We start from the raw sequence: 27,953 nt of genomic DNA on the forward strand, positions 1-27,953 counted from the left end.
CCCCTAAATTCAAGGCAGTTTTCACATGTTGCTTTGTCTTCATCATGTTATGATTACTTGAAGTAAGTTAAATGTACGTGAGTAATGTACACATGAAGTCATGCATCTGTATGCAAATTATGTGTGTGACACAAACATGTATGCAAATGCTTGCATGTGGTACAAATGTGTGGGCAAATGCATGCATGTACGTCATGCAAACATGTAGTGTGTTGCTAGGTAGATGATGTGGCTAGGGACCCCATGCACGGGCTCCTTCAGCCCTTTCCCGCTGTCCCATCAGTTACCATATGGGATAAAGCGTAAAGCTTTAAAGATTGATTTTAAATTTATAAATGTGTGTTTTTTGTTTTTTTTTTAAACACATCTTTTACTTGCTGTCATGGTGTTCTTGAAATCTGAGGGTAAGACGTTGTAGCTGTTTTGGCCCTCACTGGGATTAAATCCTAGACAACATCCAGTGCTTTGGTTGAATGATTTGAGTGTGTCCTTTGTAGGGTTGGCCTCCCAGCTGTCTCTCTTTGAAAGAAGCCAAGTGTTGTCTGGTTGTGGGAAGCACACTGCCTGGAGGGGGCCTGGGGCCCACCAACCCCAAGGCACCACTGCCCCAGGAAAAGGGAAACGTCACTGCTGGGCTGAGTCTCATCTCAATTTCCCTTCTGACTCTCAGACCTCGGCCGCCAGCGATCCTGCCAGCTTGAGAAATGCCAGGAATGCCATTTTGGAAGAGCTGCCTCGCATCGTGAACACCATGGCCCTTCTCTGGAATGTTCTCAGAAAGGAGGAGACTCAAAAGAGACCTGTGGATCTCCTCGGAGCCACAAAAGGATCCTCTTCTGTTTACTTTAAAACCACCAAAGTGAGAAAGGCCTTTCTCTGCCATCACTTACTTTGTCTTGTATTGGCCAACAAAAGAATTCTTATGTATAGGAAGGTGAACACAGATAAAGCCAGTAGATCCCAGGTGGAAGTCGGAAGTGGGCAGCTCCACTTTGTTCATTTGTGAATATGCATGAAACAGGGCAGCATGAACGGCTTCAAGGGTATTCAAGTACTCAGTGAGCCTCTAGGGAATTTCTGCTAAAACACTGCTTCCTTCTGTGCTCAGCTCTTAGCAGTATCTTTGAAACATGGCACATCAGGTCACCTTGGAGTCTTTTTAAATTAAATTGGCAGCACACAACCCAGAACATCTCCCTGGGTTTTCCCGTCTCCTTCCGGGCACACGTCCTGGCCCCTGACGACGACCTCTGGTACTGTGTTGAGTAGCTCAGAATTGCCTGCTGCAGCTGCTGTCAGTTCAGTGCCCCAGGAGCCACACGTGGCCTCTCCTTACACACAGCACTCTGGTTCTTCCATCCTGCATTCCTTCATTTAGGTGCAATGAAGCACAGGATCCAGAATGTTCTGTTGGTTACAAGGCTGCCCTGCAGGGAAATTCTGATGTAGTTCAAGCTACCAAGGAACCTGCCCTAAAAAGTTTCAAAAAACCCTTTGCACTGGGCCTGTCTGAGCCTATTTCTTCATCTGTGAGACAAGGTTATGGTTAGTGTTCTGTCCCGTGGGTAGAAAGATTAATGATAGTAATGGGGAGTGCTTATTGAACACTCACTCTCACCCTCCCCGAAGCCCCCAGGGCAGTGGAGTGGGACTCCCAGTTATCTCTCTAGAGAAGAAACCTTCTAGAATGGAGAGGACACCTCTGTGCCAGGCTAAGTTGCGTCTGATGTGAAATAAATATGAGCAGTAAGTTCACAGCACCCAGCAATCATTCCTGTGCCTGCTGACGTGTGCCAGGCCCTGTTATGCATGTGGAGGAGACACGAGGCCCCTGCCCTTGTGGCAGAGACAAGGACCAATGATGAGGGGAAGCCCTTCAAGGAGAGACAGGCTGCTGTGACAGCGTGTAACAGGAACTGGACTTGGTCTGAAGTTACCAGGCAGAGGCTGAGCAGAGACTCCAGGTAGGAGGAGTTAGCGAGAGTGGAGCAAGCATTTCAGGCCTGGGAACTCTGAGTCTGCAAAACAAGAAACAGACAGCTGAGGAGCAGAAAATCCACAAGGACCAAAGGGAGGGAGCTGAGTGACATCCAGAGCCAGGACAGTGTATTTTAAACTGTTTCAATAATACATTGGTTAAATAGTTCTTTTTTTTTTTTTTTTTTTTTTTTTATAAAGAGAGAGACAGAATTTTAATATTTATTTTTTAGTTTTTCGGCAGACACAACATCTTTGTTTGTATGTGGTGCTGAGGATCGAACCCAGGCCGCACGCACGCCAGGCGAGCACACTACCGCTTGAGCCACATCCCCAGCCCGGTTAAATAGTTCTTATTTCTAGAAATGGAAAGTCAGCTTCCACATGGCCATAAGCCAGCCCCAGCTGCAGGAGGCCAGCTCAGGCCAAGGTTCCTAGGTGCAAAGCACTGGCCGGGCCTCCTGGGTTCCTCTCCCTGTCTCTGGAAGTTTTGCATGACTTCTTCAAGACTCATCCAGGGATGGGGTATGGCTCAATGGTGAAGCCCTTGCCTAACATGTGCAGGGCCCTGGATTCCATCCCTAGCAACATAAAAAATAAAAATAAGATGGCACTCTGCTCACAGCTGGGGGCCATAGACATCATTTCCTGAGACTCTGATCACCTCAGCTTAACTGGCTCAGCAGCTGACTGTGCCCTCCACCCTGGCCATGCATTGAGCCTGCGTGGGAGGCACACCCCCATCACACACCCAACTTCTTGGAGGGGGACTCCTGACCTTCGTCTTCCTGGGATCCACCCAGCCATGAAGTGTCTCAGGATGGTATTGGGACACTAATGTGACAGGTCCTGCTCTCTGTGCTTACAGTAGGTGGTGGCCAAATGTATCTTACATGAGAGCCCTGATATTTTTCTGCAATCATTTTTTTTTTTTCCTATTTTCTAGACCATAAGACAGAAGATTTTGGACTTCTTAAATCCCTTGACTGCCCCCCTTGGGGTTCAGCTGATAGCAGCAGTTGCAGCTGTGTGGAGCAGAAAGAAGGCTCAGCGGCACAGTAAGACAAAGGTAGGGTGAGTGGTGGGGGGGGTACACTTACTCCACAAAGAAGCACCTGAGGCTGGGCATGGTGTACACACCTGTACTCCCAGCCACTCAGGCTGAGGCAGGAGGACCTCAAGTCAAGGCCAGTGTGGGCAATTTAGGGAGACCCTGTCTTAAAATAAAGAGGGCTGGGGAGATAGCTTAGTGATAGAGTGCCCCTGAGTTTGATCCCCAATACCAAAAAAAAAAAAACAAGAAAGAAACGCTGGAGGGTTGGAATCACAGGTGATGTTGCATGTCAAATGGGAAAACCATTGAGTTAACTTCACCCTTTTAAATGCCTCAGTTAATACAGCCACATCTCAATATGGGTTTGGGGCGGGGGGAGCCCACCTCTGCCTTCTGCTTTCTGATTTACCTACAATGGTGTGGACAACATGTCCTTTTTTATCAGTGCATATTAATTATATGAAATAACAAGGTTCACTGTAGCAGGATCCTACATGCACATACTTTGATCATGTCCTAGCCCTGCCCCCCACCCTCCTCTCCCTACCCTCCTGGTCCTGGCCTATTCTCTAATAGTCCCCTTCAACTTTCCATAACAGGTACATTTTATGGAATTTAAAAACCACCCATGAACCTGCCACCTGGCTTAAGAAATGGATTGCCCTCCTATGAAGGCTGCTGTGGGTTATTTATTCCCTGGTGCTAGTTACAGGTCACCACTTTTTTTTTTTTTTTTTTTTTTTTTTTGGTACCAGGGATTGAACCCAGGGGTGTTTAACCACTGAACCACATCCTCAGCCCTTTTTTTTTTTTTTTTTTTTTAATAGAGACAGGGTCTTCCTGAGTTGCTAAGTGCCTATCTGCTGAGGCTGGCTTTGAACTAGTGATCCTCCTGCCTCAGCTTCCTGAATTGCTGGGATTATAGGCATGTGCCACTGCACCTGGCATCATCACTTTTTTAATGTGTAAAAATATCACTTGTCCACAACAGTAAAGAAAAACGAAGCTGTCATGTCCCTATGCATTTTGTCCGTGAACTCATGGGTCGTGTAGTCCTCCAGGACTCGGTTTACCTCTTTCTAAAAGGTCTGCACATTCCTTGTTCTACCTGGGGACCTCCCTCAGAGAGGAAGGCCTACACCTGGAAACCCCACAGTGTTCCTGGCTCCATGGTCAGGGCAGGCTCCTGCTCTGAGGGAGAGCCAGGCGTTGGGTCCCCAGGCCACCCTCCGTAGCACCTGTGGGATGCTTCACAGGTTCTTCAGCATATCAGAAGAACCAGGACTTCCTGGGGGTTGGCACCTATATTGCCCTTTTATTTTATTAGTACCAGAGATTGAACCCAGGGGTGCTTAACCACTGAGCCACATCCCCAGCCCTTTTTAAATTGTTTTTATTTTGAGACAGGATCTCAACAAGTTGCTTAGGGCCTTGCTAAATTACTGAAGCTGGTTTTGAACATGCAGTCCTCCTGCCTCAGCCTCCCGAGCCCCTGGGATTACAGGCCTCTGCTAATGTCACCCTTTTAGATAAACACGTTATCTTTTTAACTGAGGAGAAGAGAAAGTATTACCAAGGGGTTCTTTTTTTTTTTTTTTTTTTTTTTTTAGTTTTTAAAAATATTTTTATTTTATTTATTTTTTATGTGGTGCTGAGGATCGAACCCAGGGCCTCGCACGAGCTAGGCAAGGACTCTACCGCTGAACCACAAACCCAGCCCCACCAGGGGTTCTTTAAAACTTACAATACCAAAAGAGAGGCTGTAAGAGATGGAGGGTTAGATTGGAAAAAGAGTTGGGAGAGGGTCATAGCCTCCATTCCTCTTCCCAGCATGAGGAAGCCATTCTCAATTTCAGGTTGTGGGGGGAAAATTCAATCCATTTCCCCACACCCTCAGCCCCTAAAATGCTTTCTCATTTCAGACATAACAGTATTACTCCAGCATCCACTGCAGTTTTATCCCTGATTTATGTTTCTGTGGCTAATGCTTAACTCATTCTAGTCCCACAAATGAAGTCCTTTACCCAAAATAGGAAACAAATAGGAAATATTTGTTCAAATGATTAAAGCAAATTTCTCTCTCTGGGAACAGCTACCCTAACATACATTTTGTGTGTCGTTTATTTTTGTTTTCTCTCAAACTTTCAAGGAATTCTTTTTTTTCTCTGCAGATAGTCCCAGTGGCAAGTGCATCCCAGCTCACCCTTGTGGACTTGATCTGTGCACTCAGCACCCTGCAGACGGACACAGTGCTGCACCTGGTGAAGGAGGTGGTGAAGAGGCCACTGCAAATCAAAGGGGACGAGGTGAGAAGCCCAGGAATACTGCTCCTGTAGGGGAAGGGTTTGGGCTTCATTAGGATTTGTGCAGCAAGGACTAAAGGGAGAGCAGCAGGTAGGGTGAGCGACAAGCAGGGGCTCCGGCAGAGTCGGGGAAGGTGGGAACGTACAGAACTGGGCAGCTAGCGGATGAGGGTTGCTGGGTTTGCTGATAGCTACTCAGGGTGGGTAGGCTCCTACCTTACCAGAGACTGGGAGACAAGACCTTGACTTTTTTGTCAATAATGACAAAGGGATGGCTCTGAAGTCCTTGAGAAAGAACTCCTGCATTGTAGGAGTTACATGGGCACCTCAAAGGGACAGAAGGAATATTCATAATTACAAACTATTTTTATAAATAAAATGTTCTAAGAAAAGGATGTAAGGAGCCTACAGTTAGGTGTGGACAGGAGCAGGTGAATTCCTCTGGTGGCCTTGAGCTTTCCAGACAGGGACTTGGAGCAGGGTGGTGACTAGGGCTCTCATTCCAGGGTACCGGTAGAGACTATGCTGTGTGTGTTTGCATTTGCCCAAGCCTCCTAGTGTGGGGATTGGAGGAAATTCCCTATGCTGAAGTTCTTTTGTTGTGTGGCAGTATTTGGGATAGGGCCCAGAGCCCAGGCCCCACCATTGAGCTACATACCCTGTCCTTTTTGTTGTTTTCTTTTGAGACAGGCCTGGGCGAGAGCCGACTTGGCAGGAGAGGCGTGTGGAGCTTCAGCTCAAGGCTTTAGATTAAAGTTATATTTTCTTGTCCTTCTTTAGTCTCCTTCCACCTGTGTTTTTCTTTCATCTCTCGTACCTCAGAAGCTGGTGAGCAAAAGCTAAATCATTTGAGAATCATAAAATTATTCTCAGTCGCCATCATCTTTACCCCATAGTGAGAGATGACTGCAGATGATCTGATCTTCAGCAGTATTTATAGACATGCTGCCGGGGGCTGGACATCTCCTTGTGGTTGTCCTGCCCTCGTCTTCTCTGGAAGGGCCTCTCACATGTAGCACAGGACACCCGTCCATAGAAATACCTGGGCCGAGGGCCTGGCTTCTGTGGGCTGTGAACCCGTCCTATGCTCAGGGACCTCATCCTTTCCAACATCCGTGGAAAGTCAACTCTGTGCATTGCCTGGTGGGGATCCTAAGCTATGCAAAAGGGTTCCTGCCCTTGGTCCACATTCTAAGCCCTGATGTTCTAGGTTGGAAAACAAGTGAGAAAAGAAGAGAAGCCGCCCTGAAATTTAACACTGAGAGGCCTGGTTATGGCACCAACCAAGTGATAAGGATGTACAAGAACCCAAGATAACTTCCACAGTGTTTGCCGGGAGCTCTGGCCCAGCATCTCCGAGAACATGTGGTCCCCCTGTTGCCGGTCACTCTTTTTTGTTGTTGTTGTGCTGGGGATTGAACCCAGGGCCTTGCACATGCTAGGCAAGCACTCTACCAGCTGAGCTATATCCCCAGCCCTGCCGTTCACTCCTGTACATGAATATTAAAGCAGCAATGTAGATCAGAGAGGAGCAGGGATGGAGAGGCAAGCACATCCTCGGCCTGCTGGGATTTAGGACTGAGCAAGTGGTGGGTGTCAGGAAATGACGCTCCCTGAGGGTGGCCCATGCCTGCCCTGCCTCTATGGTGGCAGAAGCATAGGAAGTATATAGGAGAGGGCCCTGTGGTGGCTTGCCCAGACAGAGTGGGCACTTGTGGGTTTTGTTCCCTCGCATTACTTGAATGTCTACAGATATTGGCAACTTCCGGTTTTGTCCAGGCCTTAGTAGGAAGTCGATGGCAGACTAGTTTTTAGCATTCCAAACCCCAACTACATTTTGTTTAGTTCCTTAGCTCAGCTTCTACAAATAACCTTTTATGAAGAAGCCAGTGGGGGGTGGGGGCAGCGCTGAATGTGTTTCAAAGCCACAAAGGAGTTCAGCCACTTGGGGAGGCTGTGCGCTGGTTTTGTGGGAATCTGTGTAGCTAAGAGTTGGAATTGCTCTTGTCCCCTGTCTGTAGGTAAGCAAGTGGATTTATGAGGGTCAACACTGGCCCAGATTTCTGTTTGGGGAGATTCAACTAAAATGCCAAATTTTACTATGGTGTGTCTTGTTTGAAAAATTTTTCGGCTAAAATCTTTTCTTTTGTTTGGATGCAGAGCTATTTCTTTTTAATTTGGATTCTTTGATAATCAGTCTTCTTTCCTCCCAACTTGGAGTAATTGGTTTTGCTTTAACTTGCAGAAGTCACCCCTTGTGGATATTCCCGTGCTGCAGTTTTGCTATGCTTTTATCCAAAGGTAATGTAGTCCCCTCAGATACATTGCTGAATTGCAGATGCTACTGCAGTGACCATGGACATACACAACTCTGGTTTTCTTTTTTTTCATTTTTGTAGAACTGGATATTGAACCCAGAAGGGCTCCACCACTGAGCTACATCCCTGGACTTACTCCCCACCCCCACTTTATTTATTCATTCATTTTTTGCAGTACTGGGCATTGAACCACAGGTGCATCACCACTGAGCTATATCCCTAGCTCTTTTTTTTATGTTTTATTTTGAAACAATTCTCATTCAGTTGCCCAGGCTGGTCTCAAATTTATAATCCCTCCTGCCTTGGCCTCCCTAATCACTGGGATTATAGGCATGTGCCTCCATGCCCAGCTTGGTTTGATTTCTTGACTACTGGAGAGCCTTAGATCAGATAATATCTTTTTTTTTTTTTTTTTAAATATTTATTTCTTAGTTTTCGGCGGACACAACATCTTTGTTTGTATGTGGTGCTGAGGATCGAACCCGGGCCGCACACATGCCAGGCGAGCGCGCTACTGCTTGAGCCACATCCCCAGCCCCCTCAGATAATATCTTGAAGGTGTCTTCATTTCTTCCTGGGGCAAGGGAATGGACAAGTAGCTTTATTTTTCCTTCTCCAGAGATCTAATCTGACATTTAAAAATCCGTATTGAATACATTATGTCAGCAAAACTTTATGTGAGGCCTGTTAAATTTTAAAAGATTCAGATTTGCATTAAATTGATACCAGCCTCTAACACACACACACACACACACACACACACACACAAAGTGTCAAAGGCCTCTCTTAGCAAAAGGAGAAATGATGGTTTTGGTGATTGTGCTCATGGCTCTACTGGCCTATGCTGGGTGGCTTCTGCATTGTTTGACTCCTTGGTAGCTGTGGAAGTCCTGCACAGGAAGTTTCGCTGACCTCTTTGAGCTCTTAAAAGGCAACTCCCCCGGGTACTGCTTCAGGGACTATTCTGTGCAGTAAACACAGATGGAGGGGTACCAATGACTTCTCAGGGAAGCCTCAGTATCCTCACCTATCTGCCCCAAGTGTCACAGCCAGCTACAGTCTCCGTGGTTCACATTTAACATTTCAGTTATTCTAACTTGCCAAGTTATGAAGTTGCAGGAGGGTAAATCGAGGACCATGACCCCAGAGACCCTGGGTCTAGGGGTTACATTCAGAGCGGGTCTCTCCTAGAGCAGTTAAAGATGAGCTGGTTACTTCCCTCTTATGAGAGCAAGCATGGCACAGACAATATTGTATAGTGTCTGAACCTTCCCAGCAGCTGCAAGGTAGGTTTTTGCCATCCTTCGGGTGGCCAGGGACCAGAACTAGGCCCTGGGACCTCTGTCTGCACCTGAGCTTTAGAAGATTGCACTGCTGCCTGGCTTTGTGGCCATCCTGTTAGGGTCTGCCTCATCCCTCAGGAGCCTGCCCGAGAGCTGCTGGGGGTTGATGTGTGTCACCAGCAGTGTCAGGGAAGCAGGATACTAGGCCAGAGAGAGACTGAGACCAGTCATCTCGGGCTTTTATTCTGTTGACAAGGAAGCCAGATCTCTCCTGTCCACAGCAGGGTTTGGTCCCCTAACTCCAGCTGCTTGCCAGAGCACGAAGGGGAAAAAACAAAAAACACAGGCCAGTCAGATGTGCTGTTTTCCTCTTTGCTTACCAACTCCTGGTCTAAAATGTTTTTAATAAGTAAATGTATTTGCAGTTGTTCATGGATGGTGTTTTTGTCATTGGAGGTTGACTGTGGGTTGTTATGATCTGGCCCTTGGTATCATTGGTCTAAGATTAGACAGTTACCCCAGTGCAACACACAAAGACAAATGAGGCGAAGACAGAGGGTTAAGGTGGTCCTGAGGCCAGAAGCTTCTGCTCCTGCAGGAGGGCATTTAAGAAAAGACCATCCAAGGCAGGCTTATTGTAAGGCTGGGGAGGCAAGGGAGAGGGAGATACTCCCTAGAGAAGGGGTGGCAGAAGGGTCAATTTAACCGGGGCCAGGACCCCTGACATGATTCAGCTTTCTGCTTTTGTTAGGATAGGAGGTGGGGCTTTCAGTGAAGAAACCCTGAAGTGATAGGTGCTTCCCCTCCTTGGCCTGGTGTTGGCATAGGGTCCCCCATGTGGGGGGAGTCACACACCTGTGCTGTTAACGTGTTGAGGGCATGCAACTGTGTACTTTGGGTCATTTTACCTTTTCTGGCCTAAGACCATAAGTGGAAGGTCATGTGATGGTCAGCTGACTCTGGGGGCAACTTATGGGTACATGCATAACTCTGGAACATGATACGTGCCCATGAGTATAAACGGAAGGAGGGGGAATGTGGAAGGAGACTGGCACCTCAGCGTCAGTTCCCAGCAAGGGGCTTTTTTTATAGTCCTTCCTATCCTTCCCTGATCCATTTCCTGCTCATCCCTAGCTGCCTTCCCATGCTAACATTGTTTCCCTTGTTTGTTTAAATAGGCTTCCAATACTAGCCTTGCAGGAGAACTTTGCTTCGCTGTTGGGAGTACTGAAGGAATCTGTGCAATTGAATCTGGCTCCACCTGGATATTTTCTGCTTCTCAGGTATCACATCACCACATTCATATGGAGGTAGTGTTTTCTGTCGGAACATATTTTATTTCTGCAGCATTTTTGATCAGAAACTAATTGTCCCCCAACAGCATGCTGAATGACTTTGTAACAAGAACTCCCAACCTGGAAAGCAAGAAGGACCAAAAGGACCTGCAGGTCTGTATGTGCAGTGTTTAGTGAATGTTGTCATTCCTGCGATGCCATCTTTAGGGTAGGTCACCACCAATGGCCAGCACTGGCAGAGTCCCATCTTGGCTTTGCCTTTGTGATCAAGTTCATCATCTGCCAGTGGAGGTGCAGGCAGGCTTGGGGCCTATATTTGCCATGAAGATTCCTGGTTAGTGTTTGAGCAGCCTACCCTAGAATTTACAGGGCCCCCCCAACCCTGCAGGGTATGCAGATGTCTGTGGAGCCCTCTCTAAAACATCCATCTGCCATTACACATAGATTTCTTTCCTGAAAAGAAGAAACATTTCTTCCCTTTATTTTTCCCTGTTATAGAAGCATTGCATGCTTATAGAAAATTTTGTAAATACTGAAAAGCAAAAGTACAACTTGCTCAGATGGAAAACTTCTCAGAGCAGAAAGCTGACTAATATGTAGACTTCAAGATGGAGTTAGAGGGGCTGGGGTTATGGCTCAGTGGTAGAGTGCTCGCCTAGTATGCATAAGGCACTAGGTTCGATCCTCAGCGCCACATAAATATAAAATATTTTGTCAACCTAAAAATAAAAAATATTTTTAAAAAAAGATGGAGTTAGAAAATCACTATTTTGCCACTATTATAAAACATTGATTGATTGAGATGGTGACTTGTGGTCAAAGGCTTCAATTTAACCTGGGGTGTGTAGTATTTGTCAATTGTTTTCTTTCTTTCTTTTTTAATATATATTTAGTTGTAGATGGACACCATACCTTTATTTTATTTATTTATATGTGGTGCTGAGGATTGAACCCAGTGCCTCACATGTGCTAGGCAAGCGCTCTACCACTTAGCTATAACCCCAGCCCAGTATCTGTCAATTCCAAGACCCCACACACAAAATACAAAAGTCCAAAAATGCTGAAGTCCCTTGTATAAAATGGCATACATACTCTTTGTATACAACCTGTACATATCTTTTTTTAAATATTTATTTTACAGGTGTAGATGGACACAACACAATGCCTTTTTTTTTTTTTTTCCTAATGTGGTGCTGAGGATCGAACCCGGGTCCCACCTGTGCTAGGCGAGTGCTCTACCACTGAGCCACAATTCCAGCCCACCTGTACATATCTTCCTGGATGCTTTTAATCATCTCTAGGTTATTTATTTTGCCTGGCCTTTGCACCCCTTTACCTGTAATATATTTGATAATAAACTGGTAAATATGTTTCCCTAAGTACTGAATTGCTAAGTAAAGAGGTGTTATCCTGTACTGTTTAGGGAATAATGCCAAAGAAAAAAGTCTATAGGTGTTCAGTGCAAATACAGTTTTCTTTCTGATACTTCCATTCCTGGTTGGTTGAATGTGTAGATCCCAAGGCTTGTCTAACAGTTTTATATCTTTAGTGATATTATTGAAAATTGTTATGATCCCCAGCATTTGTATAAGGTATATCCTGCAACAGTATCAGGACGTACCACAATAGGAACTGTATAAAGCATAATGAGAAGTTTTGAGTGGCTCCTTTGGACTCAACTTGTGGAGAAGAAAGCATCATTACCATGCAGATGCTGCCCTGGGATGTTGATATTTATAGAGGACAGCAGCTGGGGCTGGACTGGAGGTGGAGGGAGTGTGGAGTTTGATTTCCTGACAGTTCTTCTAGTGCATGTACATTGCCTTCCTGAGTAAAAGAAAGAAGGCCAAGGACATGGGCTGGGTTGCTCACAGTTGCTCACTGCATTTCAAAAGTTCATGGGTGTTTCCTATGTTCCAACAGTTCATAGGTGCTTCTCCTTTGAGACTCAGTGTATTTTTCCTGTATCCCCAAATTTCTGTCTCAAAATGTGTGAATTGCTACCATGCAATGCGTTCTCCAGTGCATACCAGCCTGGTGGCCTCTAAATCAGGTCAATTCGGAGGCTTATCTACCTGGAGTCAGCTGCCTGCACAAGGGGAAAGCTCTAACCCACTGGCTGTTCCTCATCTCAAATGCACAACCCAGGTTATTTTGCCTGTGCTGCTGATTGTCCTCTAAATCGGGGTTCATTTAATTTGCTGGGGCAATTCAGTACTTAGGGAAACATATTTACCAGTTTATTATCAAATATATTACAGGTAAAGAAGTACAAAGGCCAGGTGTGGGTAGGGACATGAGCTTCCATGCTCCCCAGATGGCCTCCTCCAGGAACTGCTGTGTGTTCAGCTCACTGGAAGATCTCTTAACCTAGTTCTGTGGGGGTTATGGAGACTTCATTATGAAGGAATGATTGATTGAGTCACTGACCATTGGGGATCAGCTCAACCTTTAGTCCTCTTTCAGCACAGGTGGTTGAAATATGGGGCTGAAAATCCCAACCCTCACCAGGCGTGGTGGTATACACCTATAATCCTAGGAAGTCAGAAGGCTGAGGCAGGAGGATCTCAAGTTTTTAAGACCAGCCTCAAGGGGCTGGGGATATAGCTCAGTTGGTAGAGTGCCAGCCTCACATGCAAAAGGCCCTGAGTTCAATCCCCAGCACCAGGAAAAAAAAAAAAATAGACCAGCGTCAGCAATTTAGTAAGACCTTGTCTTAAAAAGGACTGGGGATGTAGCTCAGTGGTAGAGCACTCCTGCATTCGATCCCCAGCATCACCATATCACAAAAAGGAAAAAAAATGGAATATCTACAAAATTACATATATATGTATGTGATATATTTTATATATATATGTATGAATTTAAGATGGATATAGGGCTGGGGATATGGCTCAAGCGGTAGCGCGCTTGCCTGTTATGCGTGCGGCCCGGGTTCGATCCTCAGCACCACATACAAACAAAGATGTTGTGTCTGCCGAAAACTAAAAAAAATATATATAAAAAAATAAAAAAAAAAGGGCTGAGGATGTGGTTCAAGCGGTAGCACGCTAGCCTGGCATGCGTGCGGCCCGGGTTTGATCCTCAGCACCGCATGCAAACAAAGATGTTGTGTCCGCCGAAAACTGGAAAATAAATATTAAAAATTCTCAAAAAAAAAAAAAAAAAAAAAGATGGATATATATCTCAGTCATCTTGAAAGATATATACCTTGCCATCATTTTGAGGCGGAAAAATCTATATCGAGATTTATACCTATATCTAGATATATATTATCTAGATATATATCTGTCTCAAAAATGATAGGTAGATAGTTTGGGAGATTTCCAAGGATTTTAGAAGAGAGATGCCAGGAAAGTGGGAGGAAGACCAAGTAAGTATTTCACAGGATATATTTGTGCAATGATCCTCGTGGGAATTCTCTTAGCACAAACCCCATTTCCTGATCTTTCACTCTGCCCATTACTCGCCCCCCCACACACATACACACACAGGTTTGCCAGCCAGCTGATTTGCTCAAGTGCACCCCCTTCCCACTCAGGAGGCAGATGTGTTTGTTTTATGCCTAAACATAGCTCCAAAGCTGATGGACCTTGTGTAATAATTGAGGTCAGGGGTTATAGTTGCTCTTAGCTGGTGGTTGGTCAGCCGTTATACTGGCCATGAACCCTGCTCAGGGTTCCTGTCTATTCACCTGCTGACCAAGTTCTTCCCTGATGGTGCTCCTGAGAGTGGGTAACCTGTAAGTTTGCCCCCATCTAGCCAATTTATTTAATTTTATTTTTTATATTATTGAAAGGTACAATCCCAGTGTCAAAGGACAAAACTACAACAATTTAGCATAACGATATCTCGATTTTCTGTTCTAGTCTCAGGCATGCTTAGTCCCAAAGCTCAGCCACAGACAACTCAGTGTTCCATGGGACAGTACTGGGGAGAAAGAAGGGCTTTATTCAGTGGCCAAAGAGTGGAAAAGAGGGAGCTGTGTTTCCCAGCCAGCTTCTCTACTGCAGGAGGTTGGGAGGAAGAATGAGGGAGAGGGAGACTAATGAAGGGGAGGAACATCCATGTCTTTTCTGGAAATAGGCAGAGATCTTTCTGGAATTTGGGTGCCAGCTGTTTTTGCTCTCTTCTTAGTTTGGTCTTTCTGGTTATGGCAGTTGATAGATGTCTTTAGCCTTGAAGGAGGAGGACAGAGGCTAAGAAAGCCTGGGTCAAATTATCCTTGTGTTATAGTTTGGGAGAGACATTTCTTAAATGATCAACACGTCTACATGCAGACCTGAGTAGAGTCAAGGCAGGGTCAAGGCAGCAGAGTGCCGCAGTCTGTCTGGGCACAAAATCACCGAGCCACCACAAAGCCTTGTAGATTCAAACAGCAACTCTTTATTCCCGAACTCTCACCGGCACTCTAAACACACTACCTGGGAAATACACTCCCTCCACCGGGCTCTGCGTCCCAATTCTCTCAGAACCCCTGGAGAACGCAAAAGGAACTCGAAAGGAGCGGGTGCCTGAGGCAGCAGGATAGGCCCTAATCCTGGAGCCGCCCTATCCCCAGCAGGATCCACCCTAAACCCAGAGCCACCCTAATCCCTGAGCAGGGTCACCTTTCAACCCAAAATGCCATGTGTCATTCCTACTTGGCTATGGCTCTCAGCAGCAGAGGACACCAGCCAAATCTGAAGGTAGAGGTGCAGGCCTTCTCGTTCCATTCCGGTCACCCAGCAGACACCTGCAAGCCCAAGAAGAGAGCCAGTGTTTTCAGCAGAAGTGGCCTTCTGCTCCCTAAAGAATAGCCTAGCTGCCCTTACCGTCATAACCACACGTCAGAGATGTCACCCGCACCAAGCTAGTGGGAGGCTGGTAATGTATTGCCCAGCTGTGTGACCTCCTCCAAAATTAATGATTTTTAAGTCAATTAAGAGCAAGTGAAGCTGGAGGATTTATTTACATCTCCCAGTAATGACTTCATGTCATAATACAGTGTGCTCCATTGAGCTGAGCAGAGGAGCTTGGTGTGATTAAAAAAGGACTGAAAAAAGCAAGAATAACTTGGAAATGACCACAGTCATTTACGTTCTTTGTTTTTGCGGTGGCACAAGTTTGTAATCCCAGCAGTTCAGGAGGCTTAGTCAGAAGGATACAGGTTCAAGATCAGCCTCAGCAACTTGGCCAGACCCTGTCTCAAAATTAAAAATAGGGCTAGAGATATAACTCAGTGATAAAGTGTCTCTAGGTTCAGTCCCCAGTACCAAAAAGAAAAGCTATTCTTGGGCTGGGGTTGTGGCTCATTAGTAGAGCACTCACCTAGCATGTGCGAGGCTCTGGATTCAATCCTCAGCACCACATAAAAATAAATATGTAAAATAAAGGTATTGTATCCAACTACAACTAAAAAAAATTTTTTTTTAAAGCTACTTTTCTTGTAATGAGGGTATAGGGAGACATGGAAAAAAAATTTTTTAAATTAACTAGTTAACAATAGGTTAGTTCAGGTTACTTTTTATCCAAAGATTAAGGCAGAGAGTGAACTTCAGTATTAAGCCAATTGAAACTGACCTGTTTGGAGAACCTGTCTGTTAACTGGCTAGTCCTGATTTTTCAGAGGATTAGATAAACAGCTTAGTTGCAGCTTGGTGATGTGGACATCAGCATGAATGACTCCATTTTCATTTTAGGCTGTTCCTGTCAGGGTTAGTAGTGGAGCTCAGTTCAAAAAAGTGGTCTCCTATAATTTTTATTTAACACTAGTAAGAACCCCTGGTCCTAGAGAAACCAGAAGACCAACCTGTTAACAGTGTGCTCCTTTGTTATCAGAATATGTCTGATTCCTGATGTCTGTGTACCTGGCCAGTACAGTAACCACTGGGCACTTGTCATTACCAGAAATGCCATCGCCTTTGTGTTCTGAGCAAGACCCCAACCATACAAATATAGCAAAGTTTATTAAGAAAGAAAACACCCAGAGAGGAGGATGGGTCATCTCAAAGAGAAGAGCAGTTTGTTTTGTGAGTGTGGTTTAATTGGGGTAGGAGGCAAAGTTGTTAGAAGGTCCTTTGTGCTCTGGATTGACAAACTCCACTAGATTCCCAAAGTTGCCCTACAACACTTTTACCTGTAGGTGTTCCATGAAACCCATGAGAAGGGGAGTAAGGCTTCCTTAGGATATGGCGAGGTTATGCTAATAACCTAAGGGCAACTCTCTGTCATCCTGACCAGCTGACAAGTTCCAATTGGAACTTATTTTACAGATGGGCTGATGAGCTCTGGACCTCGTCACCCTGCTTTCCCAGGGACTCAGGGTCCCATGACCATCGTGAGCTTTATGGTTGCGTTGTGTTTATCTTAGGCCATGGTCTGGTCAGCATTGTTTGTGCAGGGCCTTGCTTAAGATGTGGTAGCAGTTAGACCCTCTGGAGCAATCGTACCTTTGCCCTTTGTGCTTAACCCCTGAGTTTATCTTGTCCAGTTGTAAGAGCAATAGTTTATAGGGCTGAGATCAGGTGGGGCCCTGAAGTAGCTATCTTCTCAGACCTTGTGGTGCCACAGAGGCAGTGCTGTTGATTAACTGATTTGTTTGGCACTGAGTATTTTCTCACACCCCTGACCTAACTGCTCAAATCCCTGTGTCTGACTGCTGCCTAACCATGTGACCACTGCGCACCTGGAAGTGTGGCTGAATTGAATGTGCTAGAAATGTAAAATGCATGTTGGTTCCAGACGTGATACAAAATAAAGTGCAAAACCTCATTAGTAATTTTATATTGATTGTGTGTTGGATACATTGGGTTAAATAGGACATATTAAAATTAGCTGCCTCTAGGACTGGGGTTGGCACCCACAGTTGTGGGTAGCTATGAGGATTTCTGGGACTAATCCTCCTGGGTCACCAAGTATCAACCACTGTCTCAGGCAGTCACTGGGGGTCTTGGAAAGTATCCCCAGAAGGTAAGGAGGAGCACGCCATGAGAAACTGGGGCTCAGAGGTAGAAGCGCTTGCCTAGCATGCGTGAGGCCCTGGGTTCGATCCTCAGCACTACATAAGAATAAATAAAGCTATCATGTGCACCTACAACTAAAAAAATAAATGCTTAAAAAAAATTAGCTGCCCTGTTTCTTTTTACCTTGAATGTGACCATAGAATACTTGATGTTATGTAAATGGCTCACAGTTATGACCTGAGTTATATGTATTTTTATATATATATTTTTAAGTTGATGATAGAACTTTATTTATTTATTCTATTTATCATATGCGGTGCTGAGAATCCGAAGCCAGTGCCTCACGCATGCCAGGCAAGTGCACTATCGCTGAGCCATAGCCCCAGCCCCTGAGTTATATTTTTATTGGATGGTGCTGCCTCTTCGTACCTAAACTTCTTAACTGACTCCCATTCCTCTTCCTCTGATGGCTCTCAGGAAATCACTCAGAAAATCCTGGAAGCCATAGGGAACATTGCTGGCTCTTCCCTGGAACAAACCAGCTGGCTCAGCAGAAACTTGGAAGTGAAGGCTCAGCCACAGGTGGCCCTGGAAGAGTCTGACCCTGAGGAGAACTTGTATGGTAGGTGTGGGGGCATCAGAGGGTAATGCTTGCTGCCCGCTTGGGGCCCTCGCTTGGCCTTTGGAAGGAGCTTAAGTGTTCTCACCACTAAAAACAGACAGACAGACACACCTGGGGAGAAAGAGAGAAGCTATGAGGTTGGGAAGTGAAGGTGGTACTGTTTGTTTTTGTTTTTGTTTTTTAATATTTATTTTAGTTGTAGTTGTACACAAAGGCATTGTACCTTTATTTTTTTTTAATGTATTCTTACGTGGTGCTGAGGATCGAACCCAGGGCCTCACACCTGCTAGGTGAGGGCTCCACCACTGAGCCACAACCCCAGCCCTGTACTGGTTTTCAATCCCAAAGGCTGGGTGCTTGCTTCTTCCTGGAATTGTGGAAACATTAACAAGACCAAGCACTGAAGGAGACTTTTATTCTTGGCCAAAAATAAAAGTGGGAGATGAACTTGCAAATCAAGTTCCCACCCCTTGGGGGTTGGGGGGGTCATAGATGAAGAATAAGAAAAATGGGGGAGTAGGCTAATAAAGGGAAGGAATATGCATGTATTTTCTGGGAATGGGTGGATATTATCCTGTTGTTTGGGCACCACCTTGTTCCTTATATGGTTCTTTCTGGTTATTGTCATGATGGTCAACTATCTGGCACCAGAGAGTACTCCTTCAGCATGCAGATGGGATTGTGATGAAGCTGAAGTTGTCTGGTCTACAGCTGGCAGCTTGTCCTAGATCCAGCCAGCTTCAGCCAGCCCATCCAAAGAGGAACTTCTGGCCTTCCAGCCTCTTGTCCTCAGAATAAGCAAGATTAGGGCCAGGCATGGTGGCCCAAGCCCTTTGCTCAAGGCTGAAGCAGAATGATCCAAAGTTCAAGGCTAGCCTGGGTAAATTAGGGAGGCCTGTCTCAAAATTAAACAGTAAGCTGGGGGTATAGCTCAGTGGTAGAGTACTTGCCTAGGAAATGGGAGGCCCTGGGTTCAGTCCCCAGGACCAAAGGGGGAAAAGTTTAAGCTAAGGAAAAAGCATGTCCTGCTTGCTTAGGCCTGCGTCCATTCACCCAAGTGCCCTTTGTGCTCAGCAGCTAAGTGAATGAACAGTCTTCACTTCTTAACAACTTAAGTTGTGTGTGTAACAAGACAGTAGGGTCCCTCTGATGGCATCCCAGTGACAGATGCCATGTTAACCTTCGCTGGGCCCAGGGAGAGTCCCAAAGGTGACCTCCCTAGATAATGCACATGCACGGGGTACCTGAAGGCCAGAAGTCCCTCTTCAGGTGGGCTGGCCAGAACCAATTGGATCTAAGGTGGCATCCAGGGTGACCACCAGACAATCTCTAGCTTCATTATAATAAAAGAAATGACAGTTCCTCCCCTTTATTAGCCTGTTTGTCTTCCTCATTTTTTTTGCCCAATATGGGTAATCTCCCAGCCCCAAAGGGGTAGGAAGTTGTTTCATAAATTTGCCTCCCACTTCTATTCTCGGCCAAGAATAAAAATCTCTTATGCTGTTCAATTACTGCTTGGTCTTATTACTGGTTCCACAGTTCCAAGGGGGAAAAAGGATTCAGCCTTTGGAGTCAAAAATTGATTAATAGTCCCAACAAGTCAGGTCTGACTCTTTGCCCCAAAGACAGCAAACAAAGGTAATGGTGAAAGCAGAAAGGCTTGTAATCAATAGGAAGACAAGGGGATCAGGCGTCCTGGCGCTGTCTTTGAGGCTACCGACATGGGCTCTAGGTTTAAATAGAGGAAGAATTGGGGCTGGGGTTAGAGTGACATGTGTTAGATGGGTTTCTATTGGTGAGACAGAATACCTGGGAGAAAAACGCGACCAGAAAGAAAGGTTTTTCTTGGCTCATGGTTTCAGAGGTCTCAGTTCGTGGTCGGCTGGCTCCACTGCCTTGGGCCTGAGTGAGGCAGAGCGTCACAGCAGAGGGCCTGGCAGAGGACAGCTGCGTAGCTCAGCTCGTGGTAGCTGGAAAATGGGAGGTGGGGGAGTGGCAGCAAAAAGGAGAGAAGCAGGAACAGTCCCCAAGGGCATGCTCCCAAAGACCCACTCCCATAGTTTCCACCACCTCCCAATAAGGTCCTCAAATTTGGCTCCACTGGTGAGGTCAAAGCCCCACCTCTGGACACCGCCGCACAAGCCTTTGACACATGAGTCTTTGGAGGACATTTTAGATCCAAACCACTACAGAACTGGTGGAGAGCAGAGCAGTCTTGATCAGACTGGTCTGGTTGATCATTATCTCCTTCAGTTTTGCAAGGTGACTCAGGAGAAGTCCTTGTTGCTTAAAAGGGCAGTTCAGTTCCCATGAGATGATTACTCCTAATTGGGGGGCAGCCACAGTTCCTGTCATGGGGTAATTGTTCCTGCTTAGGACGGTGATCTCATCCATTGTGGGGTGATGTGTCTGCAAGGCTGTGCTATTCCAGGGTGACTGCAGCTTTGGGCAATGACTAGAGACTTCTAGGCACCACTCCAGGAGGTCTCGAAAACGCCCTGGTTACCCTTATCTTGTGTCCTCAGTCTTAAAGGAAGACAAAATAAATTAGGTAGATTTAGGACTAATCATCTTTGTAGTACCTGTTTTTACACAGACACTCCCTAAGTGATTAACATGCCTGGAGAGCCAAATAGGATTCTGACCCAAAGTTTAAGGTGGTAAAGGAGATAGAGACACAGGCAGAGATGCTGCTTCCCACTGGGCATCTTCAGGCCAAAGTGAAGAGTCTGTGCTTTTTAGCAAAAACAGCCTCTACATCATCGTTACAAACTCAGTGTGGTAGTTTAGGCTGTTAGGCTGTTAATTGCCAGGCCCTAAAGACCCGCAGGCACACCTGCCAACCAGGCAGATCTCAGGGCATGGCACTCAGTAAGGGAGACACTGGAATGTGTCAAAGGAGTATCTCAGTAGTCGGCAAGGATATTTATAGTTTCAAGACCTTGGCTGAGCTGAGTTGTGACAGATCTTTTAAGGTGGGTGTATTAATCCATTTTCTCTTATCAAAAACACAGTACTATAGACTGGGTAACTTATAAAGAAGGTTTATTTCAGCTCATGGTTCTGGAGGTGCAAGGTCTAGGAGTCTTTCCTATGATGGCAGAGTCCCCAGGCAGCACAAAGCATCATGTGGCAAAGGTAAAGGAGTGTGCGCGTGTATATGTGTTTGTACACACGCACGTGTGCTTCTTCTAGTCCCTTTCTTCTCACAGAGTTAGTGGTTTGGAATGGTGGGGTGCAGCATGAGGTGAGGACCCAGAAGTGACTCTTGGTAAGTGTGCTGCCAGTTTTGATGAGCTAGCTGCTTTAGTTGGTGTACAGTTTTCTCTTGGGAGTCAGCGTGCCTTGGGGCAATTGATTTTCTGTGCTAGTTCTGCATTTTATTTAACATGGGGACAGGAGAGCCTGTGCACTGTTGCTTAATGCAGGATGAGAGGTAAGTTTAGTCCCAGTTTTATTAAAAACAGTGATGAGAAATTACATTTTTGTTTTCAGTATGAACTATATGGCACAGTGCCTGCCACAGAGTAAATGTTCAAAACTTCTTAGCTTATATTACTCTTCTTTCAGAATTGTTAGTGATGGATATATCCACAGAAACAATGCTAAATGGGTCTTTTTTCTTTTGGTACCAGGGATTGAACCCAGGAGTGCTTAACCACTGAGCCACATCCCCAGCCTTTTTTTTTTTTTTTTTTTTTTTTTTGAGACAGGGGCTCAGTAATTTGCTTAGGGCCTCACTAAGTTGCTAAACTGACTTTGAACTTGCAATCCTCCTGCCTTAATCTCCCAAGCTTCTGGGATTACAGGCGTGTGCCACCTCATCTGGTTAAGTTGGTCATTTTTTATATACAAGGGAAGACGCGTCCATGAGTCAGGGCTCTTTTCCGTTACAGATAACAGAAGTCTATTGCAGGGGCTGGGGATGTGGCTCAAGCGGTAGTGCGCTCGCCTGGCGTGCGTGCGGCCCGGGTTCGATCCTCAGCACCACATACAAACAAAGATGTTGTGTCCGCCAAAAACTAAAAAAATAAACATTAAAAAAATTCTCTCTCTCTCTCTCCCCCTCCCTCTCTCTCCTCCCTCTCTCTCTCTCTCTCTCTCACTCTCTTAAAAAAAAAAAAAAAAAAAAAGAAGTCTATTGCAGATGAACAAAAACAAAAATACCAAATGAAGAACTCTGGGCTCCTGCACATGAAAAGCCCAGGGCTAATAATATCTGCTTTAAGCAGTGGAGTGACCAGATGCTCAAATGACTCTGGTAGCTCTTCTGGGTGACGTACCTAACCCAGAGGAAGGGCAGGAGCCACCACGTAGTGTGGGCTCTCACCCAAAAGTTGGTTCTCTTCCCAAAAGGAGGAAGGGCAGGGTACTGGGCAGATTTTGATACCACACCATTACTTATGCCATATTTGCTAGATAGCTGGCCCTGTGGTCTGCCTAAGAAGTAGTTGCACCTAATCCTGTAACGAAGATACTCTGAGTACTGCCCTTGGCGAGCAATAACCAGCAGTTGTGCTTTCTGCACTGTGGCTGGGGGTGGTAGGGGAGGAGTGCACCCTCCTCCCTGGCTGCCCTGTTGGGCGTTTCTGCCTAGGTGTGAGGAGGCTTCCACCCACCCCTGGGGCTCTGGCAACTTGGTTGCATCAAGTGTTGCTGGGCCTGGCTTTTGTGCAACAAGTAAATATAACCTTGAGACAGTGTTGTGTAATATGATTACCTGGCTTTAAAAAATTCTTAGAAATACCGGGTACAGTGGCACACGCCTGTAATCCCAGCGGCTTGGGAGGCTGAGGCAAGAGAACTGTTGAGTTAAAAGCCAGCCTCAGGGGCTGGAGATGTGGCTCAAGCGGTAGTGTGCTCGCCTGGCATGCGTGCGGCCCGGGTTCGATCCTCAGCACCACATACAAACAAAGATGTTGTGTCTGCTGAAAACTAAAAAATAAATAAATAAATATTTAAAAAAAAAAAAAATAAAAGCCAGCCTCAGCAACTTAGCGAGGCCCTAAACAATTCAGTGAGACCCTGTCTCTAAAAAAAAAGTGTGTGTGTGGGGGGGGGGGGGGGTGCTGGGGATGTGGCTCAGTGGTTAAGTGCACCCTGAGTTCAATCCTCAGTACCAAAAAAAGAAAGAAAATATCACCTAGGCTGTCCGAGTGATACAGAGTGTCCTGAGCCAGTGGAAGCCAGAAGTCCAGCCTAAAGGATTTCACAGTCATTTGGGAAAGAGATGCTGTTGGCTGGGAGGCAGGGCGAGCAGTGGTTTAAATTCAGGCCAGCAGGAGGATTGGGGATTGAGTGCAATCGAGGATGACTTAGGTTTGGGGCTTAAGTAGTTTATTGAGGTAGAGAAGACTGAAGGAGGAGATCATTGTGTTAGAAAGGGACATTGAGCTTGGTCTTACATGGGTTAAAGCTAAGATATCTGAAAAAGAGAAGCATCCAGCAAAAGGTGAAGAGGCAGTCATGGGGTGGGAGGAAAGCTAAGAGAGCACAGAATCATGGGCTCCGGGAGAGTTTCCAGGAGCAGAAGTGGTTAAGGGAGGTCAGGACCTGCTGGACTAGACAGTAGGAAGCCGTGGGGATGTGGTTGGGATGACGAGGGGGAACACTCAATGGAGGAGGTGAAGCGGAGGTTGGGGTAGGAGTAGAGACAGTGGATGGAGAGAATCCTTGAAGTTTAACTAGTAGGGCAATAACTAGTTAGAACTAAGGACCAAAGATGCTTATTCTTGTGCTTTGCTTTTACGCTGGAGTGTTTCAGGGCCTGTGTAAATGGCAATGGAATGATGTGGTAGTTCCTCTTAATGCAAGAGAGGGAGAGGAGAATTGAGAGCAGAGTTCTTCACTGCTGTTGGGACAGAATTGAGATCATAAATGGGCTTATTGTTCTTTGATAAGAACCAGAAAGCTGTCTATTAAAACAGGAGATGAGACAGAGAACATAAATGTATACACTGGGGTTAATAATTTCTTAGTGGTAAAATGAAGGGGTGACCTTTGATTGCCTTAATTTTTTCAATGAAATATGGGGTGAAAGGGGCTGGGGTTGGCTCAGCAGTAAAGCACTCGCCTATCATGGGCAAGGTCCTGGGTTCAATCCCCAACACCACATAATATCTTTATTTAGATATTTTTTTAAAAAAAATAAAAGAAATTTTAAAAAAGAAAAGAATATGGGGTGAGAGGTTATCAGTGGGAGTGGGTGTTGAGGGAGGATGTAAAAGAATTATATTGGAGAGAGAAAAGCCAGCACACCACCCAGGAACATGTGACAAGACTATTTGCTTGCATCAGGTCCCTTTTGAAATTCATGATCAGAATGGTATAATTTTCTCCAGAACATTTAGCTACACAAAACTGCATGGACAGATGTCTTGTCTGTTTTCCATTCTACAGTAAAATGCCCAAGACAGGTTCATTTACATAAAGAGGTTTATTTTGACCGGGGCGATGGCGCACGCCTGTAATCCCAGCAGCTCAGGAGGCTGAGACAGGAGGATTGCAAGTCAAAAGTTTGTTTTGGCTTGTGGTTCTGAAGGCTGGAATGTCCCAAAATCTTGGTGCTGCCATCTGCTTGGCTTCTACTGAGGCCTTTGTGTTCTGTCATAACAGGAGAAAGGCCAAGGGCTAGCAGGCATGTGCAGAAGAATCAATGACAGTAGTGGCGGCCTCACTGTTTAGCAACCCACTCTCTGATAACTGATCCAGACCCACAAGGACTAACCCCATCCTGCAAAAAAGGCATTTTTCCCTCTTAATCATTTCTGAAAGGCCCCACAGGCCAAACCACATTCTAGTCATAGCTGTAGACGGTCGGGGTTAGCCAGCGCTGAGTTTTTTAGGTGATTTCTTCAGAGGAGAGAGAATCAAGAGAGGTACAGGTGTTTGCCAGGTAGGGAAGAGACAAGGGCCTAGTGCAGAGTAGAAGAGTGGAGGCCACACAGGGACTTAGGAAAATCCCCTATGGGTGTTCACAGCTGGAAATGGAGGTTTTGGAAATATGTGAGCTCAGGGATGTGACAAACACATTTAGTGACTGGGCTGGAGCACAGTCACAGATTTCTGGAAGAGGTCAAGGCACATAGGGACCAGAATGTTAGATGGATCACCCAAGGGGATATTGAAGTTTCAAAAATAATGACAAGAATAGAAATGAGGAGGGAAAGGGTGAGTTGGTGCTAATTTATTTTGTCCAAATATCTCCATTCTTAGTTGATGAAATTCAGTGTTAACCGAGAAGAATGTCTTTGTTAAACCCAGTCAATAAGAAAGACAGAAGCTGGGGCTGGGGATGTGGCTCAAGCGGTAGCGCGCTCGCCTGGCATGCGTGCGGCCCGGGTTCAATCCTCAGCACCACATACAAAGATGTTGTGTCTGCCGAAAACTAAAAAATAAACATTAAAAATATTTAAAAAATAAAAAAAAAAAGAAAGACAGAAGCTCATGACTCAGGTTCATGTGATGCTTTAGGGGCAGTAAATGGTGACCCAACCCTCATAGTTAAACACAAATGCCTTTCTGTCAGCAGATGCTGCTGCGGCTTCAGCAATGGTGTCCGCGTCTGCCCCCTCGGTTTACAGTGTGCAAGCCCTCTCTCTCCTGGCAGAGGTAAATACACACCTGAGTGTGGTCCCTTGTGGAAATGCTTGCCATCCTGAATTATCGCAAAGGCATGTGTTTATTCTCAGGTGCCAGCGAGTGTGGGCTCACCCTCCCAGGTGAGCTCCAAAGTCAGTGAGGACCTCGTTTGTCAGCTTCCTTTTGCTATGACAAAGTACCTGAGAAAATCAAGTCAAAATAAAGAAAGGTCTCTTTGGGCTCACAATTTCAGAAGCTTTAGGGCGTGTAGTGAAGCAGAATACCATGGTAGAGAGGGTGTGGTGGAGCAAAACTGCCCTCATCTGGTGGCCAGGAAGTACAAAGAGGAGGGGCCATGACCCCAATATCCCTTTCAAGGACCTGTCCTCAGTAACCTAACTTCCTCCACTAAGGTCCCACCACCTCCCAACAGTGCCCCAGGCTGGTGATCCGCCTTTACCCACAGAGCCTTGAGAGGAGCTGCCTCATCCAGACCACAGCAGGCCTCCAGCTACAGCGTGGGCTTTTCTCCTGAGGATATTTGTTTCTGTTTTCTTACCGTCTGGGCCTTCTAGGTTCTGGCTTCTCTGCTGGACATGGTTTACCGCAGTGACGAGAAAGAGAAGGCCGTGCCCTTAATCTCCCGCTTGCTCTATTACGTCTTTCCCTACCTACGCAACCACAGGTGAGGCTGTCTCCTCCCTTTCATCCCCCCAAGATGCAGAATGTGTTTTGAGGAAGAATCTAGGGGTTTCTTGACCTTGACTTCCGCTCTTCCCATCCCCATTTAGCGCCTACAACGCTCCAAGCTTCCGGGCCAGCGCCCAGCTGCTCAGCTCCCTGAGCGGCTACGCCTACACGAAACGCGCCTGGAAGAAGGACGTGCTGGAGCTGTTTCTGGACCCTGCTTTCTTTCAGATGGATACTTCTTGTGTTCAGTAAGAAACGCTGCCCTGGACAGCGCACTCTGGACCTCGGGTTGTGGTTCAGTAATTCTCACTGTGGAGATGGAAGCAGACCCTTAGCATCGGCTCCGATCATAGGACACATGTCACAGGCTCGTAGTCAGCCAGGCCTTCACCAGAAAGGCACTCAGAATCTCTTAGGGTACAAAGGTGCCTTTTTCATCAAAAGAATAGTTTTGCTAAATGAAGAGCGCGTAGGCTGGGGTGTGGCTCAGAGGCAGAGTGCCCACCTAGAATGCACGAACCCTGAGTTTGATCCCTAGCATAGGAAAAAAAGAGAGAGAGAGCGAGTTAGCGCATTATTCCTGAAGAGCATAATATAGGGTTGTAGGTGTTCTAGGGACACTTGGTCCAGTGTTGCTTTGAGTTTCTTGTTTGTTTGTGGGTTTGAGATAGGATCTTGATGTGCTGCCCAGGCTGATCTCAAACTCCTGACCCTCCTGCCTCAGCCTCCCAAGTAGCTGGGCCCACAGGCTTGTGCCACTGTGCCCAGATATGCTGCTTTATCATCATCATGAAATATTTGGCCAGCATTGAGGTGGCAGAGCCCACTGTGATGCAGGTGGTATCTTGACCCCATTTCTCAGCTCATACACCCCAAGTTCATACTGAGATCTTGCAGTGGGCCAAGCCCTGCATTGCCATTAGAGATCACCTGAGACACAGATGCAAGATGTGCTTCCTGTGCCTTTTCCCTGGAAATCAAGGAACCCACTCAGTGGCTCCCCTGGCTTGCTGAATGGGCCTTTTTTAAAGACAAGGGCGGCGTTGGGAGAGACAGTGCAGATGGGGGCAGAATTTTTTGTTTGTTTGGCAGTGTTAGGAATTGAACCCAGGGATGTAGCTCTACCACTCAGCCACATCCCCAGCCCTTTTATTTTTTATTTTGAGGCAAGGTCTCACTAAGCTGCTTAGGATCTCGATAAATTGCTGAGGATGGTCTCAAACTTGTGATCCTCCTACCTTGGCCTCTCAAGTTGCTGAGATAACAGGGTTACTTCACCATACCACACCCTTTTTCTTTTCTTTTTTAATTTGTGTGTGTGTGTGTGTGTGTGTATTTATTTTAGTTGTAGTTGGATACAGTACCTTTATTTGTTTATTTTTATGTGATGCTGAAGATCTAACCCAGTGCCTCACACATGCTAGTCGAGCGCTCTACCACTGAGCCACAACCCCAGCCCCCACCCACCCCCCCTTTTTTTTTTTAATTTTGAGACACAGTTTTGTTAGATTGCCCAGGCTGGTCACAAATATGCAATCCTCCTGCCTTGGCCTCTCAAGTAGCTGGGTGTACAAGTGTGTCCACCACACATGCCTGGGACAGCCTTTTTGTGTGCCCTAAATGTTTGTTCTGCCACCAGAAGGCTGCTTGGAGCCTCTGTCCCTGTGGGTCCCCAGATCCACGGATGCTCAGGTATCTTATATAAAATGCACTAGATTTTCATAGAACCTACACACATTCTCCTTGTACTGTAAATCATCCCCAAGTGGCTTTTAACACCTAACAGAATGTCAATGCTATGTATATACTTGTTTTACTGTATTGTTTAGGGAATAATAACAAACTCTGCACATGTCCAATACAAACACAATCTTTTTCCTGAGTAT

The 27,953-nt window shown here is 46.0% G+C and overlaps 1 protein-coding gene across 5 annotated transcripts in view; it reads left to right on the forward strand.

The window, feature by feature from the left end:
* Positions 1-27,953, forward strand: part of Dop1b (DOP1 leucine zipper like protein B) — a 104,965-nt gene that overhangs the window by 65,190 nt on the left and 11,822 nt on the right. For 4 of the 5 annotated variants that reach the window (XR_006850616.2, XM_058577234.1, XM_058577235.1 and 1 more), the window contains exons 21-30: positions 671-859; positions 2,924-3,046; positions 5,203-5,337; positions 7,580-7,635; positions 10,114-10,218; positions 10,317-10,383; positions 17,652-17,796; positions 25,325-25,407; positions 25,953-26,062; positions 26,169-26,315. Coding sequence is in view for 4 of the 5 variants with exons in the window: in XM_058577234.1 (XP_058433217.1) it covers positions 671-859; positions 2,924-3,046; positions 5,203-5,337; positions 7,580-7,635; positions 10,114-10,218; positions 10,317-10,383; positions 17,652-17,796; positions 25,325-25,407; positions 25,953-26,062; positions 26,169-26,315 (1,160 nt within the window). In the remaining variant the exon portion in view is untranslated. The remainder of the gene's footprint in view (positions 1-670; positions 860-2,923; positions 3,047-5,202; positions 5,338-7,579; positions 7,636-10,113; positions 10,219-10,316; positions 10,384-17,651; positions 17,797-25,324; positions 25,408-25,952; positions 26,063-26,168; positions 26,316-27,953) is intronic. The other variant, XM_046439058.2, reaches the window with a different exon arrangement.

The sequence above is a fragment of the Marmota monax genome, unplaced genomic scaffold (assembly GCF_021218885.2).
Source record: "Marmota monax isolate L192 unplaced genomic scaffold, Marmota_monax_Labrador192_F-V1.1 WCK01_AAM20220418_F8-fsc00125, whole genome shotgun sequence".
Lineage (NCBI taxonomy): Eukaryota > Metazoa > Chordata > Mammalia > Rodentia > Sciuridae > Marmota > Marmota monax.